At 45.7% G+C, this 15,071-nt stretch overlaps 1 protein-coding gene across 1 annotated transcript in view; it reads right to left on the bottom strand.

The window, feature by feature from the left end:
- LOC121007528 (multidrug resistance-associated protein 1-like) overlaps positions 1-15,071 on the bottom strand; it is a 150,252-nt gene that overhangs the window by 35,194 nt on the left and 99,987 nt on the right. The window contains exons 20-23 of the mRNA XM_040439516.1: positions 9,633-9,819; positions 7,742-7,805; positions 7,563-7,656; positions 236-443 (exon numbers count right to left, since the gene is read on the bottom strand). Coding sequence (XP_040295450.1) covers positions 236-443; positions 7,563-7,656; positions 7,742-7,805; positions 9,633-9,819 — 553 coding nt within the window. The remainder of the gene's footprint in view (positions 1-235; positions 444-7,562; positions 7,657-7,741; positions 7,806-9,632; positions 9,820-15,071) is intronic.

Here is a 15,071-nt window from a genome sequence, read left to right as displayed (position 1 = left end):
AAGATCTGCACTTTTTCTGTGTTTAGAACCACCCCTGGTTTTGGCTGGAAATCACTGACTGAACACTGACATGTAAATGAGGCATTACACTGTAAAGGACGGCTGTCAGAGGCATGTGAGACGACGTGGCTGGTGTGAGTCTGGATGCTGAGAACCCCACCAATCACAGAATGAAGGGACTGCAGCTTTTTACTGAGAAATTTGCAAGAAAAATGAAGACTGCCATATACATTACCTTGCACAGTGATTAAAATGCTGTATACTGTTAACCGCATGCTGGTATTCTGTTGTGTGCCATTGACAATGGGGTCGTCGGCCCATAAACCGATCCAGTAATTATGTCCCAAAGAAGATAATTGTTGGATGATGAAGAATATAGCACATATCAGCAGATACCCCTTCCCCATGATCCTGAAGTACTCCAAATACACCGATAGTTTGACCTGAGAACACACGAGGGGAAAACATACATCAACCATGGAAAACTGATGTGAATACGTTGAGTTGACAAGTTAATGATGTGTTGGTAAGGCTGATTAGTCAGCCTGCATTTGTGGGAGGGGCGGAGGCCCTTCATATACGAGCCACAGCCTCACTCACAGGCGTGGGTTCTCAGGTGCACAGCTGCCGCTGGGTGTCATTAGCAAACTAGCTTCTCTGGTGGTAGGAGTCTTTCTTTGCAGCATGGAGCTTGTTATTTTGCTCTCTGCTACCGTGGTATGCACGCGCCATACTACGTAAGTAGGTTTGGCCGGGGCAGTCTTTCCTGGCCGGTCGGAACAGAATTTGCTAGCAAACGGGAGGCTTTGCCTCAGAATCTGCTACCTCAGGTTTGTTCGTTGGGCCTAAATACTTCTATTTTCTTTTCAACTTTGTTTGTTGGTAATAGGAGTTAGTTCCTATAAATCTTACAAGTTTCACTTTGCTTCGTTCGTCTCGTATGTAAAGTTACTTCAGCCGGTTTGCTGTAAAGAAAGAGTTACCCCCCGGGCTGCACGTGATGTCATGTTTGGAGATCGGACGCAGCTGTTATTGTTTAGGCCTCTTGCTGTAGCTGTTCCTTGCCACGTGTCTCCCCCTCCCCCCGCTACCACCATCCTTAGACTTCATGTATTTCACTGCTTCATGTACTTAAAAACCCTGCCGCACTTTCATGCTCTGCTGTTATCCTGAGCGGCATTTATACTTTCGGCTTTTATTTCATGTCTTATGCTGCATCCGCACGTCTTTACTGTCCAGCACTTTTCTACTCTTGATTCGTATTCACTCAGATTGGTCTCACATTCAAGCTGCATTAACCTGTTGGCTGTTACATCTCATTCCGTCCCCAGCCGACAGCCGGATCCGTATTACACGCCTGTTAATACGTGTTGTATACTCGGCTTACAGCCATTGCTGCTACTGTTACTCTGTTTTCATGCTCTGGACGCACCACCCTGGTGTTCCCACCTTGCTCCACTCACAACCAGAGCTGGGTTTATACCAAATTTCATGCTCTGCTTATACCCAAAGTTGTGTTCACACTTCTACTGCTACACCAGGTCGTATACCCCACTCACCAAAGCCGCTTTCCATGTCTGCTGTCACATCAAGTTAATATTCTGTTCACATCAAAAGCTGCGTCCACATGTCTGCTTTCACATCTTGTCCTATACTCCTTTCACTACTAGAGCTGCGTCCATGTGTCTGCTTTCGCATCACGTCAATACTCTGCTCACTTTCAGGTTGCATTTATAAGTCTGCTTTATACCATGCTTTTCATGCGCTACCCATACTCAGAGCTGCGCCCATACCATGTTTTTTAGGTACCACTCACATCCAAAGCTGCATTCACCCATTTGTTGTTACATCATGTGTTGTACTCTGCTCCCACTCAAAGCTGCATTCTCCTGTTCATTGCTAAGTCATGGTTTTGCTCAATCTCACCGGGGCAGTCTGCACCCACCGCTCTGGTACCTCTCTCCCGACAAACATAACTGCGTTCTTTTCAGGCTTACGTTCCCTTCCTTGGTGGTCTGTTACATTCCATAGGCCTACTTTCTGTTTTAATCCTGGTTCATATTCACTCAGACTGGTCTCCTTTTACTTCTGGTTCGTATTCACTCAGATTGGTCTCCTGCCCCAGTTCACCAAACAGCTCCTCAGCAGAGGTCAGTGGGCCAGTAAGTTTCCTGCTAGGTTTTCACAAACTGTTTATTTGTTTGTCACGATAAGCGACTTCTCTTAGCGAACTTGCAATGCCTCAGGCTCTTGTTTTTTTCTCCCATCTCTGTTTCAATTTCAGGTTTACGTTTATGGTTCGCGGTGGTTAGGGTTTTATGTATGCACGTGCTTCGGATTACTAATGTCTATATTTTTAACGCCTGTTGGCAGTCATCTTCCTTAGGCCACCTTCTAGCCAATTCAATTATTCAAGTCGCTTCATATGCCATCAGGTCCGGCTTAAGTTTTAAATACTTATCGTCACCGCAACGTCATCCCTCTGTCTCCAGGGGCCCCATGACCGTTTTTTCATGTTTTGTTTGTTAGGGGTACGACATGGTTGTAGGCTGGTTAGTGTTCCAGGTTTGCTGTTGGAGGGGGTCATGGTTATGCGAGTCCCCAAGGCATTTTGGTGCTGCATAAGTGGTTTATAAAAAAAAATCATAAGAGGCTCGCACGAGTGGCTCTTCGCTTATAGGACCTCACGACTGGCATAGTCATTCGTAGTTCGCACGGTCATCTGATACTTTTTCCGCCATAAGGGGCTCTCACGCATGGCTCCCGCCATAAGGGGCTCTCACGCATGGCTCCCGCCATAAGGGGCTCTCACGCATGGCTCCCGCCATAAGGGGCTCTCACGCATGGCTCCCGCCATAAGGGGCTCTCACAATTGTCATCGACATTGGTAGGTCATACGGCCATCTGATACTATTTTCCATGGCACACCTTTCAGAAGTTTTCTTTTGTTCATTTATATTTTACCGATTAGTACTTGCGGTTAGTGTTGAGTGAACTTCTGTTTTAAGTTCGGCGTCTAAAGTTCGGCTTCCGGTTAGCGGAGAATCCCGATATGGATTTCGAATTCCGTTGTGGTCCGTGGTAGCGGAATCAATAATGGCCGATTATTGATTCCGCTACCACGGACCACAACAGAATTCATATTGGGATTCTCCGCTAACCGGAAGCCGAACTTTAGACGCCGAACTTAAAACAGAAGTTCGCTCAACACTACTTGCGGTTCATTTCAGCCTCATTTCATTAAGAAGCTTTACCCCATGTCTTTGTCTTTCTAGGTTATCGAGTCCCGGTTGATTACTAAACCCGTTGGGTTAAGCCCCAATCTTTTCCCCAGCCGTCCTTAATTCTAAGGTTCGCATCCCGGCGGCTGCCCGGCCCCATGGGCCCCTGGTGGTTGCTTCGGCCCCATGGCTTTAGGGGTCCGACCAATGGTTGTCTGTCCACCTGTGCAGCTATGCTTTTAAATGACTCATATCTTTACCTGCTTGCCAGCTTATGTTATTCAGGTTTAATTTTAGTTAATGTCCGTTATTATCTCCATTTTCTGTCACGTTTATTCAGGCCACGTAGTTTATCTTAGGTATTGCCTGCCACATCAGTCAGGCTCATGGTTTAATTTCACCTGCACCTTATTCAGGTCCCTTTTTATAGTTATAATTATAAAATAAATAAAAAAACACACCTCGGCCCCATGGCTTCGGGGGCCCGATGACAGCTTTGGCCCCATGGCTTCGGGGGCCCGATGACTCTTCAGTCCTGCTGGGCTGATTGCCTGGTTGGTTGTCCATCTGGGCTGAGCTATCGCATACATACCTGCTTCCCTAATAATCCATGTTGATTGCTCACTTTATGTTTTGACCGCAAACTTGTCCGGTTCACCCTACAGCATCATTGTCATGTCTTACGCAGATATTTCGTCTTTCTTTTAATTGTTCCTGCTTTCGTTCAGGTCCTGCCAGAGGAAGAACAAGTAGGGCAATTCCCTCTAGCATTTCAGTCTCTGATCGTAGTCGATCATATCTTGTCAACCAGGTCCCCGCGCAAAGTCTTTGCCTTTTTACCACGACCAGGAATTCATTTTCATCGGTAGCTTCATTGCATTGCCTCACTCATGGGAGGGCATAGACAGAATCTTGTATATTATGGCTTCGTAGCTTCTTGCCGCACTAACCTCAGACTCCCTACAACCACGTTGAATCGGATTTTGGACAAGGTCCAGCATTTCCTCATGGTAGAAGATTCAGATAGTAGGTCGGTCTTCACGTCTCAAGCGTAAAAACAATTCTCAGGGGCACACAGTAGAACGCGCGGACCACGGCTAGCAGATAGCTGTTGTCTGGGGAACTATTCAAGGATTCTCTTCCTATCTACATGGTTCTTTTTGGCCCTCATTCCTGCATAGTCTAGGCAGTTAGGTTGCGGTCCCACGATCTCCTGAGGCTAGGGCATTGCCAGTACTCGCACTAGAACCAAACTTTACAAGTTTCAGTTGGTTTTTATGATCCATTTCACAACGTATTCCCGGTCCTCCATTCTGCTTTGGGGCAGTATCCGCAATATTGAGCATCATGTCTCTGGCCTTGTCATCCACAAGATGGGTTGTAGGTCCCCTACTGGTCTTGCCTCATATACCCCGAATTTTCGCTCTAGATCCCTGACGCCTTGCAGTTGGCTTGGGGATTCGTTTGCACATGCCATTCGAATTCCTTTTCTACCCTACTTGGCTTGGTTTTTGCCCACTTATAGGCCTACCCACGATCATGGCTTAGGGCACACAACAAGCCATTTAGTCAGGTCAGCTAAGACATGCCTAGCTGGGTTAGGTTGTTCCCATTGATCTCTCCCTAGGGTTCTTCGGATATCTCTTGGCCGTAGCCATGACCACAAATATAAATATATATATATATTTTATATTTTTGGGATGCACATCACAGGTCTTTACCAGGCTGCAGGCCAGCAGACACATTATTATTGCCACATGCCACTACTGACTGTACAGCCATTCAGAGTTCAGACAGTTCACAGTTCCACTTCCTTCAGAAAAGCAAGCCTGCCGTGCACTCCAGCGACTTACAGATAGAGGCAGTGGCGTTGCTATGGCTGGTGTCACCCTTTGCTAAGGGGGGCCCTCATGGTGTGGTGTGGAGTGGTCATTTTTACTAAGCAATATAGTTTAACCGTTTATGTCCAAAAGAGAAAATCAGAAGTCAGCTCCAATCAGATATCTGCACATAGACTAAGAGTCTTGGTCTATGTGCAGATATTGCGCAGGGCAAAGGCATTTTTTGGAGATCCGGTGACGTACCGGGGCTCTCCATGGGGCTGACAGAAACCCCGGTGACGTCACCGGCACTGATGGGCGGGATTTAGCTCTGCCCTAGCCAGTAAAATGGCTAGGGCAGAGCTAAAGCCCGCCCCTCAGAGCCAGTGATGTCACCGAACACACTGCCGGGCGGAAGTTACCGCCCGGCAGTGTGTTATTGCAAACAAAAGAGCCCGTGCCCTGCGCGATTTAGCGCAGGGCACGGGAGTGCATCGGAGCATGAGATGCTCCGATGCTAGTCTCAGGGATGCTGCCGGGGTGAAAATAAGGGTATGTCCGGGTTCAGCTCTGAACCAGGACAACCCCTTTAAGAAATCAAGCTTAACTAATGCATATGTAAGTCCTGATGAGTTTTATCCGTTTTTTTTTTTTTTTTTTTTTTCCTAACTCGGATAACCCCTTCAAACTTCCTTGCTCCTCAATGAACCATAAAAAAAAACTAGCTACAATATAAGACACACTAATAAATCTTGTCCATCTTCCATCTCGGATGTACTGATGCCCTTCTAATTCTCTAGATTAGTAAATCGGAAACAAAATGACATTTTATCATCCATGTCTTCTTTTTTAAAGGGCAGGCTTAAAAAAGTTAGCAGTCACAAATTTATGCATCCTGGGTCTCCCACTGGTTTCCGCTTACTGGTTCTTCTCAACACGTATATGTGACCACTCAACTAATCAGTGACAGACTGGTCGCTGCTGGCAGTGATTGGCTGAGCAGTCACATTTCCTGTGCTGAGAGGGCCCAGGGAGTAAAGACCTGAGGGGGACTCAAAAAGCATTGAAACGGGAGCAGCAGGGAATCGGTCAAATGAATATTTCTCTTTTTTGTAAGCCATTCTGCTACCTTCAAATTTTTTTTCACAGCCAACACAAGAAAACAGAAAAATGTTGTTATTGTCGTAATAATTAAAATAGGCCTAAAGCAAACTTTGGATATAATTCTAAAGTCGGTTCAGATCTGCTAAGTATTTTTTATTTTTCGGTTCCAAGAAATTTTTTTTTTTATAAAAAAATAACAGCAATGCCACATCTGTCGCATGATGGACCACCACCAATGTGTTGTATTTTGTCCAGCACTTTTGACAGAACCTCTATAACAGATGTGAACTTAGCATAACTTCTGATTTACTAAATAAAATATTCTGTATTTTTAGGTTTTGTTTTGTGTTGGAAGTTTGGTTCAATATAAAGGAGTGTCACTTTTTCCTCATTTGCACGGTTATAATCAGCTCAAGCCCAGTTAGTATCTCAGCACTTCTGCCGGGTTGTACGCCTTGACTACCATTATAAAAGAAGTCATGAAACTGAAGTTTTTCAGCTTAGTAACTGCTCATTATCACAAACAACTCAAATAAGAACCTAACCAAATCATCGAAGTGAAAAAGCTAATTATTTAATGGGGTTGTCGGAAATTTCCCCCGTGTTCCTAAAGGTGCTAAAATAGTAAAAACATATCACTATGACTTAATACTCCATTGTTTACATCGCTGCCACTCCAGTCCTCACCTCTGGTCTGTGCAGTATATAGCACGTGACCGCTGAGGCCAATCACTGGCCTCATGTTGTATACTGCTGAGGCCTGTGATTGGCTGCAGTGGTCAAGTGCCATATATGGCTACAACACCGCCTGTAAACACAGACAGGAGGTGGGGACTGGAGAGGCAGCACTGGAAATGGCAAGGGATTAAAAGGGGTTATCCCATGAAAAATATTCTACAGTTTTCAAACCAGCACCTGGATCTGAATACTTTTGCAATTGCATGCAATAAAAAATTTAGCATAGCCATTGAGGTATTCAATAAAATGTAGCTGTATAGCGCCACCTGCTGTTTGCTCTTTTCCCTATTTCTTTGTCCAGCTCACCGAGAAGGCCACACATGCTCCGTTTCATCCTTCAACTGCCTCCCGAGTTGTTATAGGAGAGAGCTCCAACAAAAAAGACACGCCACCTGAGCTGCAGCAGAAGGGACACTCCCCTTGAGCTGTCAGCTTGATATAAATCTAGCAGAGCAATGAATGGGGAGATCTCTGGATCCATGTGAGGTACAGGGCTGGTTCTAGCTTTGTTAGAAAGATTGTCATGTACTATAGGATTTTTATATTATTCATGGGATAACCCATTTAAGTCGTGATTATAGGTCTTATTATTTAGCGGCACTGGCGGGCTTCATAAAAGTTGGAAAACTCCTTTAATATAAGCATAATGTTTAGAATTGTATCAAAATCCATACTTTACCCTGCCTGTGAGAGCAACATCCGCCTCTGTGAGTTTCCCAGCATCTGCATCTCCCTCTGCAGTTTCCATATCTGCCTCAGAAGCCATTTTCTTCCTGCACGTTTCAAGACAAGGTTATATTACCTGATAATACAAAACCATACAAGATGAAACAACCACAGACTTCATAAAGTGATTACCTTACTCCATTGTCTGCCTTCTCGGTTTCTCCGGCTTTTTCTTTACTGCTCTCCGCTTTGCCTGCTAAGAATATTGACATTTCATCAGCAAACCAAGACTAGACTATAAAATGATACTAAGTACAAGAACAAAGAAATCCGGCAGTTCACAGGATGGTGCTGTTAGGTACCGGTAAGTAAATGGAAGTCACACCAGCTTTGTAACGTTGATTGACTTGTTAAGCACCATACTATAATCAGAATTAGGGCTGAAACGATTATTCGATTGAATCGAGTAATTCGATGAAAAAAAATACTAGATGCAAATTTTTTGCATCGAGGATTCGTTTGTGTCATGTGACCACGGAGCGGGAGTGAAGCGCTTCTTCTTTCTTACCGCTCCGTGGTCACCTACCGGCCCGTACCGTGCTGCACTGGATCCTGACACCTTGTCAGGTCATAGTGCACTTGAGCGTGCACTATGACCCGACGCTGTGTGATGTCAGGATCCAGTGCACTGCGTGGAGAAGAAGAGGAAGGAGCTGTGGAGCGGCGCCCCTACAGGAAAGGTATTTTATTTTACTGGCACTTGGGACATGGCACTGAAGGGGGGCAGCCGGCAATGGATGACATGGAGCGGCTGACTGATGGCACTGGGGGAGTGGGGACATGGAGGGGCTGATCTCATGGCACTGGGGGACATGGAGGGGCTGATCTCATGGCACTGGGGGAGTAGGGGACACAGGGGCTAATCTGATGGCACTGGGGGAGATGGCATGGAGGGGCTGATGGCACTGGGGGAGTGGAGCTGATGGCACTTGGGGTACTGATGCACTTAGGCTGATCGCACGGGTGGAACGCAGGGTGTTGGGGACTGATGGCAGGGCGTCTGATGAGTTTTTATAAAGGAAAAAACTGTCTATTAATTCGAGTACTCGATTAATCGTAAAAAATAATCGATAGAATACTCGATTACTAAAATAATAGTTTACTGCAGCCCTAAACAGAATGTTGTCAATCATCCTTATTACACTGTACATGTGTCATACACTGTATAATGCGACATCCTGATGTCAATGGGCTCCTTAGACATCAGGATGTCTCATTATCAAGTGATCCCTGCAGCCAATCTCTGGCCCGATCGGCGATTCTTGCACGTACACACATGGGCGCTCAGTGAAAGGCTGCAGCAGTCACATGAATGATGTACGACACGTCATCACTGCAGGCGCAGGAAAAGTGGGTGAGTCTAGGTTATTTCTTTATATTAGAACATTTGTGGCTCTCAGGAAAGTTTCTTACTATCCCAGACAACCCCTTTAACAGGGTGTACTCACTATTTGGACTTTATGGTTAGGATTACATAACATAAAGGGACAATGCTAGTTAGTAAATTGGCAGGGGCAAGGTGCCGGTGGATGAATAACTTTCTTATAGGCACAGTGACAGAAAGGCAGGACATGAAGAATAAACAATGAATGAATATTGTCCACCTAAATATAAGGCTGTACGGAAAGGTTCCCATGTCTAGTACCCAAGAATGAATACATTCCATCCACAGACCGCACTCTATTCCTTAAACCAGCGGTGCTGAATCTGTGTCTCTTCCATAATGCTGGGAGTTGTAGTCTCACAATAAGTTGGGAGCCACAGGTTGAGGACCACTGCCCTAAAGGGATTTAGAAAGCCCACCTGAGGCTACTGTGGAGCGTGCCTTCTCAGCACGGTTGTACAGTTATACATATCTCAAGATTTTTTTGTGCACCAAAAGCTTAGAATTGAGAAAGCTCGTTGGAAGAATGAGGGAAACGTTTTCAAGAAATCTACAGTAAGTCCAGTTGCCTTGATTTATTCTTTACAGATATACCATGACCCGGATAAATGAGAACCTTCACAGACACCAAAAGCTTACTTTCTGTCTGCGACTCGTCGTTCTGTTCTGCTGTCAGGGCATAGGTTTGAAGGAAATCTGCAAAAGCGCCATTCTTTTCCAAAAGTTCAGTATAAGTGCCAACTTCAGAGATCCTGCCGTCGGACATCACTATGATCATGTCCACTTGTGGAAGGAAACTTACTCCATGAGTGACAAGGACGCGCGTCTGGAATGCAAACATTTAGCAGCTGATATATACCCATGAAACAGACGGCACTGGACATAACCTCAATGTAGTCTAGAAATTATAGGTGCGCACAGCTCATCGATATAACAGTGTTGACGGAGGAAGTTCAGTTATCAAAGTTAATGCGTAGGCTTGCTCCATATCCACAAAAGAAGCCTGATACAATTATTTATGATGTGCCAGAGTTTTATACCTTTAAAGCACACAGAGTGTTGAAAATAGACAAGAAAAAACTATTATAAGTGATGCCATATGGTGCATAAGTATTCCTTTAAAAGAGGTTCATTAGGATTAGAAAAGATGGCTGCATTTCTCCAACAATAGCGCCACCCCTATCCACAGGTTGTGTCTGGTATTGCAGTTTAGCTCTGTTAAAGTGAATGGAACTGAGCTACAACACCAGACACAGCCTGTGGGGAGTTGAGTTGATGTTTCTGGAAGAAAACAGCCATATTATATACTAACCCTGTACAACCCCTTTAATGCTTTCACTGCCAAAGACATCATTTAATTCATCACGACATAAGCGATTACCATACTAAAGCCCAGAATCCTGGCTGCCGAATGATACCAGGTTCAATGCTCTAGGATAAATGCTTTTCCATTCTGGTCATGTATAGAGGGCGATGGGGAGGGGGGAGCTGCAAACCACAGCAAGTAACAAGATCACAACCTATTAATGTCATCTCTTCTCCTGTACAAACATTCAGTGAACTTCGGGGTGTGATACAGGGACTTTTCTTCATGTTATCACCCCTTTACCAAAAGAGAGACTATGTGGTCTTTGGCAGATGCGCAACTTTTCATTCCCAGTCAGGGCCTTTGTTGTACATCTTCAACTTCTACATTTACAAGGTGGGACAAAAGGCTCTGCTTTGGTCAGACTTTTAGCCATAAAATCTGTTACAGCACATTATTGTTTGATGCAAAATTGCATGAATGTGCTCATGAGTGAAAAGGGCTGGGTGGCATTGTCCCGGGAGATTTTTAGTTTTTTGCATTTTCATTTTTCCTCCCTGCATTCCAAGAGTCATAACTTTTTTATTTTTCCATTCACATAGCCATATGAGGGCTTGTTTTTTGTGGGACAAGTTGTACTTTCTAATGGCACCACAATGTAGTGGGAAACAGGGGGGGGGGGCGGGTGGTCTCTACAGCGTTCCCTATGTGGTAAAAATGACCTGTTCCCTTCATTCTTTGGGTCAGTATTACAACAATACCATATTTATATAATGAAAAATTAAAAAAATAAAAAACGTAAAAAAAATTTGATAAAAAAGTCACACACACACGTCAAAATGGTATCAATAAGGGAATTCCGTTCCGGCGCCTGCATGGTGAGACGTGGGCAGCGGTAGCTCCGTGAGGTGAAACTCCTTACTTTAAATCTCTCCTACATACCAGCCTAAAAACCGGGACCATCGAGACAGCAAATCAAGCGGTCACCTATGGACCGTTTCGTTTCAACTATGGGGAGCAGAAGCAAGCACAAAGAACAAGAAGGCCAAGCCCGCAGTGCGGGAAGTTGACATGGCGGAGGAAGATTTGGCGCCTTCAGCAGAGCTGATACCTGGCTCTCAGCCAGAAATCCTGGACACAGAAACGATCGCACCAGAAGAGGACGCTCCAATAAATTACAAGAAGTTAGCGATCGAAGTTGCAAAGCGCATTCTACCTGATCTTCAGGAGTCTCTGGCGACCACAGTAGGTGCTTCACTGCAAGCAATCCAGACGGCACTAGGAGAACATAGGCAGCTAAAAGACAAGGTTGATGACCTGAAATATAGATCGCGCACAAGTAACTTACGCATAAATGGCCTGCCGGAATCGATACCTGCGCATGACTTACTGAAAATCTGTGAAAGCGAGATACCAGCGGCCTTGGGCCTCTCAAACCGATGTAAGGTGGAAAGAGCCCACAGGCTGGGTCCAAATCTGAGACCTGGGAAAGATTACAATCACAAGGCTCCGAGCGCTCTACCTAGACGCCCCAGACCAGTAATTGTATCTGTATCTGAAGTATCTGGACTTTACTGACAAGTCAGCAATATTAAGAGCTTTTAAGCAAAATCGCTCGACGCTGAAGATCAAGAACCAGAAAATTCTGATCTTTGGGGATTATTCGGCTGAGGCACAAAAGAAGAAGCGAGGCTTCCGGTTCTGGCGCCAGCATGGTCGGACGCACTGAATGAAGCTCTGCTCAAACTGGCTCTGCAAATCTCTGCTCCCTAGCTATCCAGACTGCAGACCTGTCAGAACCCGGGCGTATCGGTACCTCCTCTCCCACTGGTGGTGCATGGACCGGTTTTTGGTGAACATGGGGAGCAGAAACAAGCAAAAGAGCCAACAGAAAGCAGCACAGCCGGCAGAGACGCCGCGCGAAATGGCGGACCCGCCTTCTCCACAATCACTACCAACTGATGACCCTCCTACACTTCCCCATGAGGAGACAAGTGGAGACGGTGAGGAACAACGGATGACTGCAGGAGTCGATTATAAAAGACTGGCACTAGAAGTGGCGGCACGAATATTACCGGACTTACAAGAGTCATTATCCACTACTGTGTCGGCCTCCCTGGCGCACCTTCACCAGGACATTGCAGAGCATGGCCGTCGTATCGAATCGGTGGAGAAGAGAGTCAATGCGCTGGAAGAGGCACAGGCCCAATGTCAGGCCACGTGCTCTCTGCTTCAGATGGAAAACAAACAGATGAGGGCCAAGATAGAAGACCTGAAAAATCGTTCCCGTCGGAACAATTTACGCTTGGTTGGGGTGCAAGAGTCTGTCCCCACACGAGATCTACTGGCCCTCTGTGCAAAAGACCTAACGACCGCTTTACAAATGTCAGCGGCGTGCAAGGTGGAAAGGGCTCACAGGATAGGCCCGGCGCCACCACCAACCGACCAGCGAAAGGGGGGGGGGGGTTGCCAATACATGCAGTCCTGGCTCAAAGGCCAAGATAGGTGATAGTTCGCTACCTGGACTACTCTGACAAAGCTTCGATCTTGCGTGCTTACAAAAAAACTGAAAATCCCATTGGAGATAGGAGGATCCCGAATTCTTCTCTTTGAGGACTTCTGCGCGGATGTAGCAAAACGCAGAAGGGAGTTCTCGCCACTTTGTTCCAGCCTTTACCGGGAACAGCTCAAATTCGCGCTAATTTATCCAGCAACGTTGAAAGTGCATATCCCGGATGGCCAGCTACTGACCTTCCAGGATCCGCAGGCAGCTCGTCGGGATCTGCAACGGTTCATACCCAAGGATTGAGGATTATGGTCGAAATATCACCGTACAGAGTTGGAAAATGCGACTAGTGACCAGGCGATAGGAAGAGCATGGTCATCACCAGGACTCTATGCTTAAGAGGTGCAGGGTAACGTTGTGTGGTAATGTACTTTTAGGGTGGATGCTTTTTATGTTGAATGTATGTTCCTTTTACGACAAGAGCTAAGTTTTTCTGGGGACAGAGTTTAAATACAGTGGTTCCCTGAAGGGGAGGTAAGATTATGCTGGGAAGAAGAGAAGTAGATAATTACCATCACTTGTGGCTCAGTAATGGGCCTTTGTTTAGTGCCTGTTTCTGCTTATGTTCTCTGTTGGGGGAAAGGGAAGTTTAGGGTTAGCTCATCTCGACTGTTGCTATAGTTCAGTATGTACAACATTATGTGTCAGCCATGTAGCTTGAACAAGACAAAATGACAAGGATCGCTACCTGGAACGTTAAAGGGCTGAGGTCTCCCCAAAAGCGTATGATGATACTCAGACACCTCAGACGCTTAAAGATAGACATAGCTTTACTCCAAGAGACCCATTTAGACAGGAAGGATTTCCCTCGCATGCATAAATTGTGGGTGGGGCAGGTTCTGGGTTGTCCGCCAGCAGGCAATAAAGGAGGGGTGTTGCTGTTAGTTCATAAGCATCTGAAATGCCAGGTTACCTCCACAATGGAAGATAAAGAGGGAAGATTGCTACATGTCATACTGCAATTTACGACAGAATCTCTTAGCATATATAATGTATATGGTCCCAATGAGGCTAATACGGAGTTCTACTCTTCCATAAGAAACCTAGTCCTACGAGACACAGTATCCCATAAAATTGTTGCAGGGGACATGAATACAGTTATGCACCATGAGGAGGATAGATGCAGTACAAAGGGGAGGTGTATAAAACCCCGACATAGAGATAAGACCCTGAGTAAAGCGGCGGAGGAATTGGGACTATATGATGCCTGGCGCATCAAACACCCGGAAGATAGGGAATACACCCTTTTTTCCCCCTAGTACAAGATTCCTGGTCCCGCTTGGATTACCTTTTGGTTTCCGAATTGGTACTACATAGAACTTGAGGTGTAGATATAGGCGAGTTGGTAATATCTGACCACTCCCCTGTGGTTATGGATCTAGCAGATAGTATCCCAAGGGGGACAGATTTCTCGTGGAGATTCCCATCGGACTTGGCCTCTAATGAAAAATTTACAGAAATGTTGAAGCACTGGTGGATGGAATATTGGGAGACGAACTCGAGCTCAGGAGATATGCAGTTGGTATGGAGGGCGGGAAAGGCAGTCCTTAGGGGTAACATTCTAGCTTACGTAAATAGACTCAGGAAGACTACAGCACAGAAACTGAAAATATTGTCCTCTGCATTAAGGGATTCCTACACCGCCCACTTGAGGAAGCCCTCGGAAGCCACTAAGAGGGCTTGGCAGGAAAAGAAGCTAGAATATGAATGCTGGTTGAGGCAAAAAGAGGAGCTAGAGGGTAGAAGGCGTGAAGCGAAATATTTCAAATACGGTAACAAGTCAGGAAAGATGTTGGCCTCACTAGCGAGGGGACTACGCCCGTCCATGCATATAACGGGTTTAAAAAATTATCAGGGGATCTTATGCCAACCACGCGAGATCGTAGATATATTAAGTAAATTTTATAAAACCCTTTATTCCAGGGATGAGTACAAAGCTACGCAAGGGGTGGGATGGCTGAAAACTTTGAACTTGCCGAGGGTAACGCAGGAGGATCTGCTAGCATTGAACCGACCTGTCACGGAGGAAGAGGTCCTGGGGGTAATCAAGGGTTCGAGCAATGGGAAGGCCCCAGGTCCTGACGGCTATACCAATGAATTTTATAAAGTCATGGCCCCGAATGTGGTCAAAGTACTCACACAACTATATAATGAGATGTTACAAGGACAGCAGACACCTACTGATATGAATACAGCCTATATAAAA

This window comes from Bufo bufo, chromosome 7, assembly GCF_905171765.1.
Source record: "Bufo bufo chromosome 7, aBufBuf1.1, whole genome shotgun sequence".
In the NCBI taxonomy this organism is placed as follows: Eukaryota; Metazoa; Chordata; class Amphibia; order Anura; family Bufonidae; genus Bufo; species Bufo bufo.
This window is presented reverse-complemented; position numbering and strand designations above follow the sequence as displayed.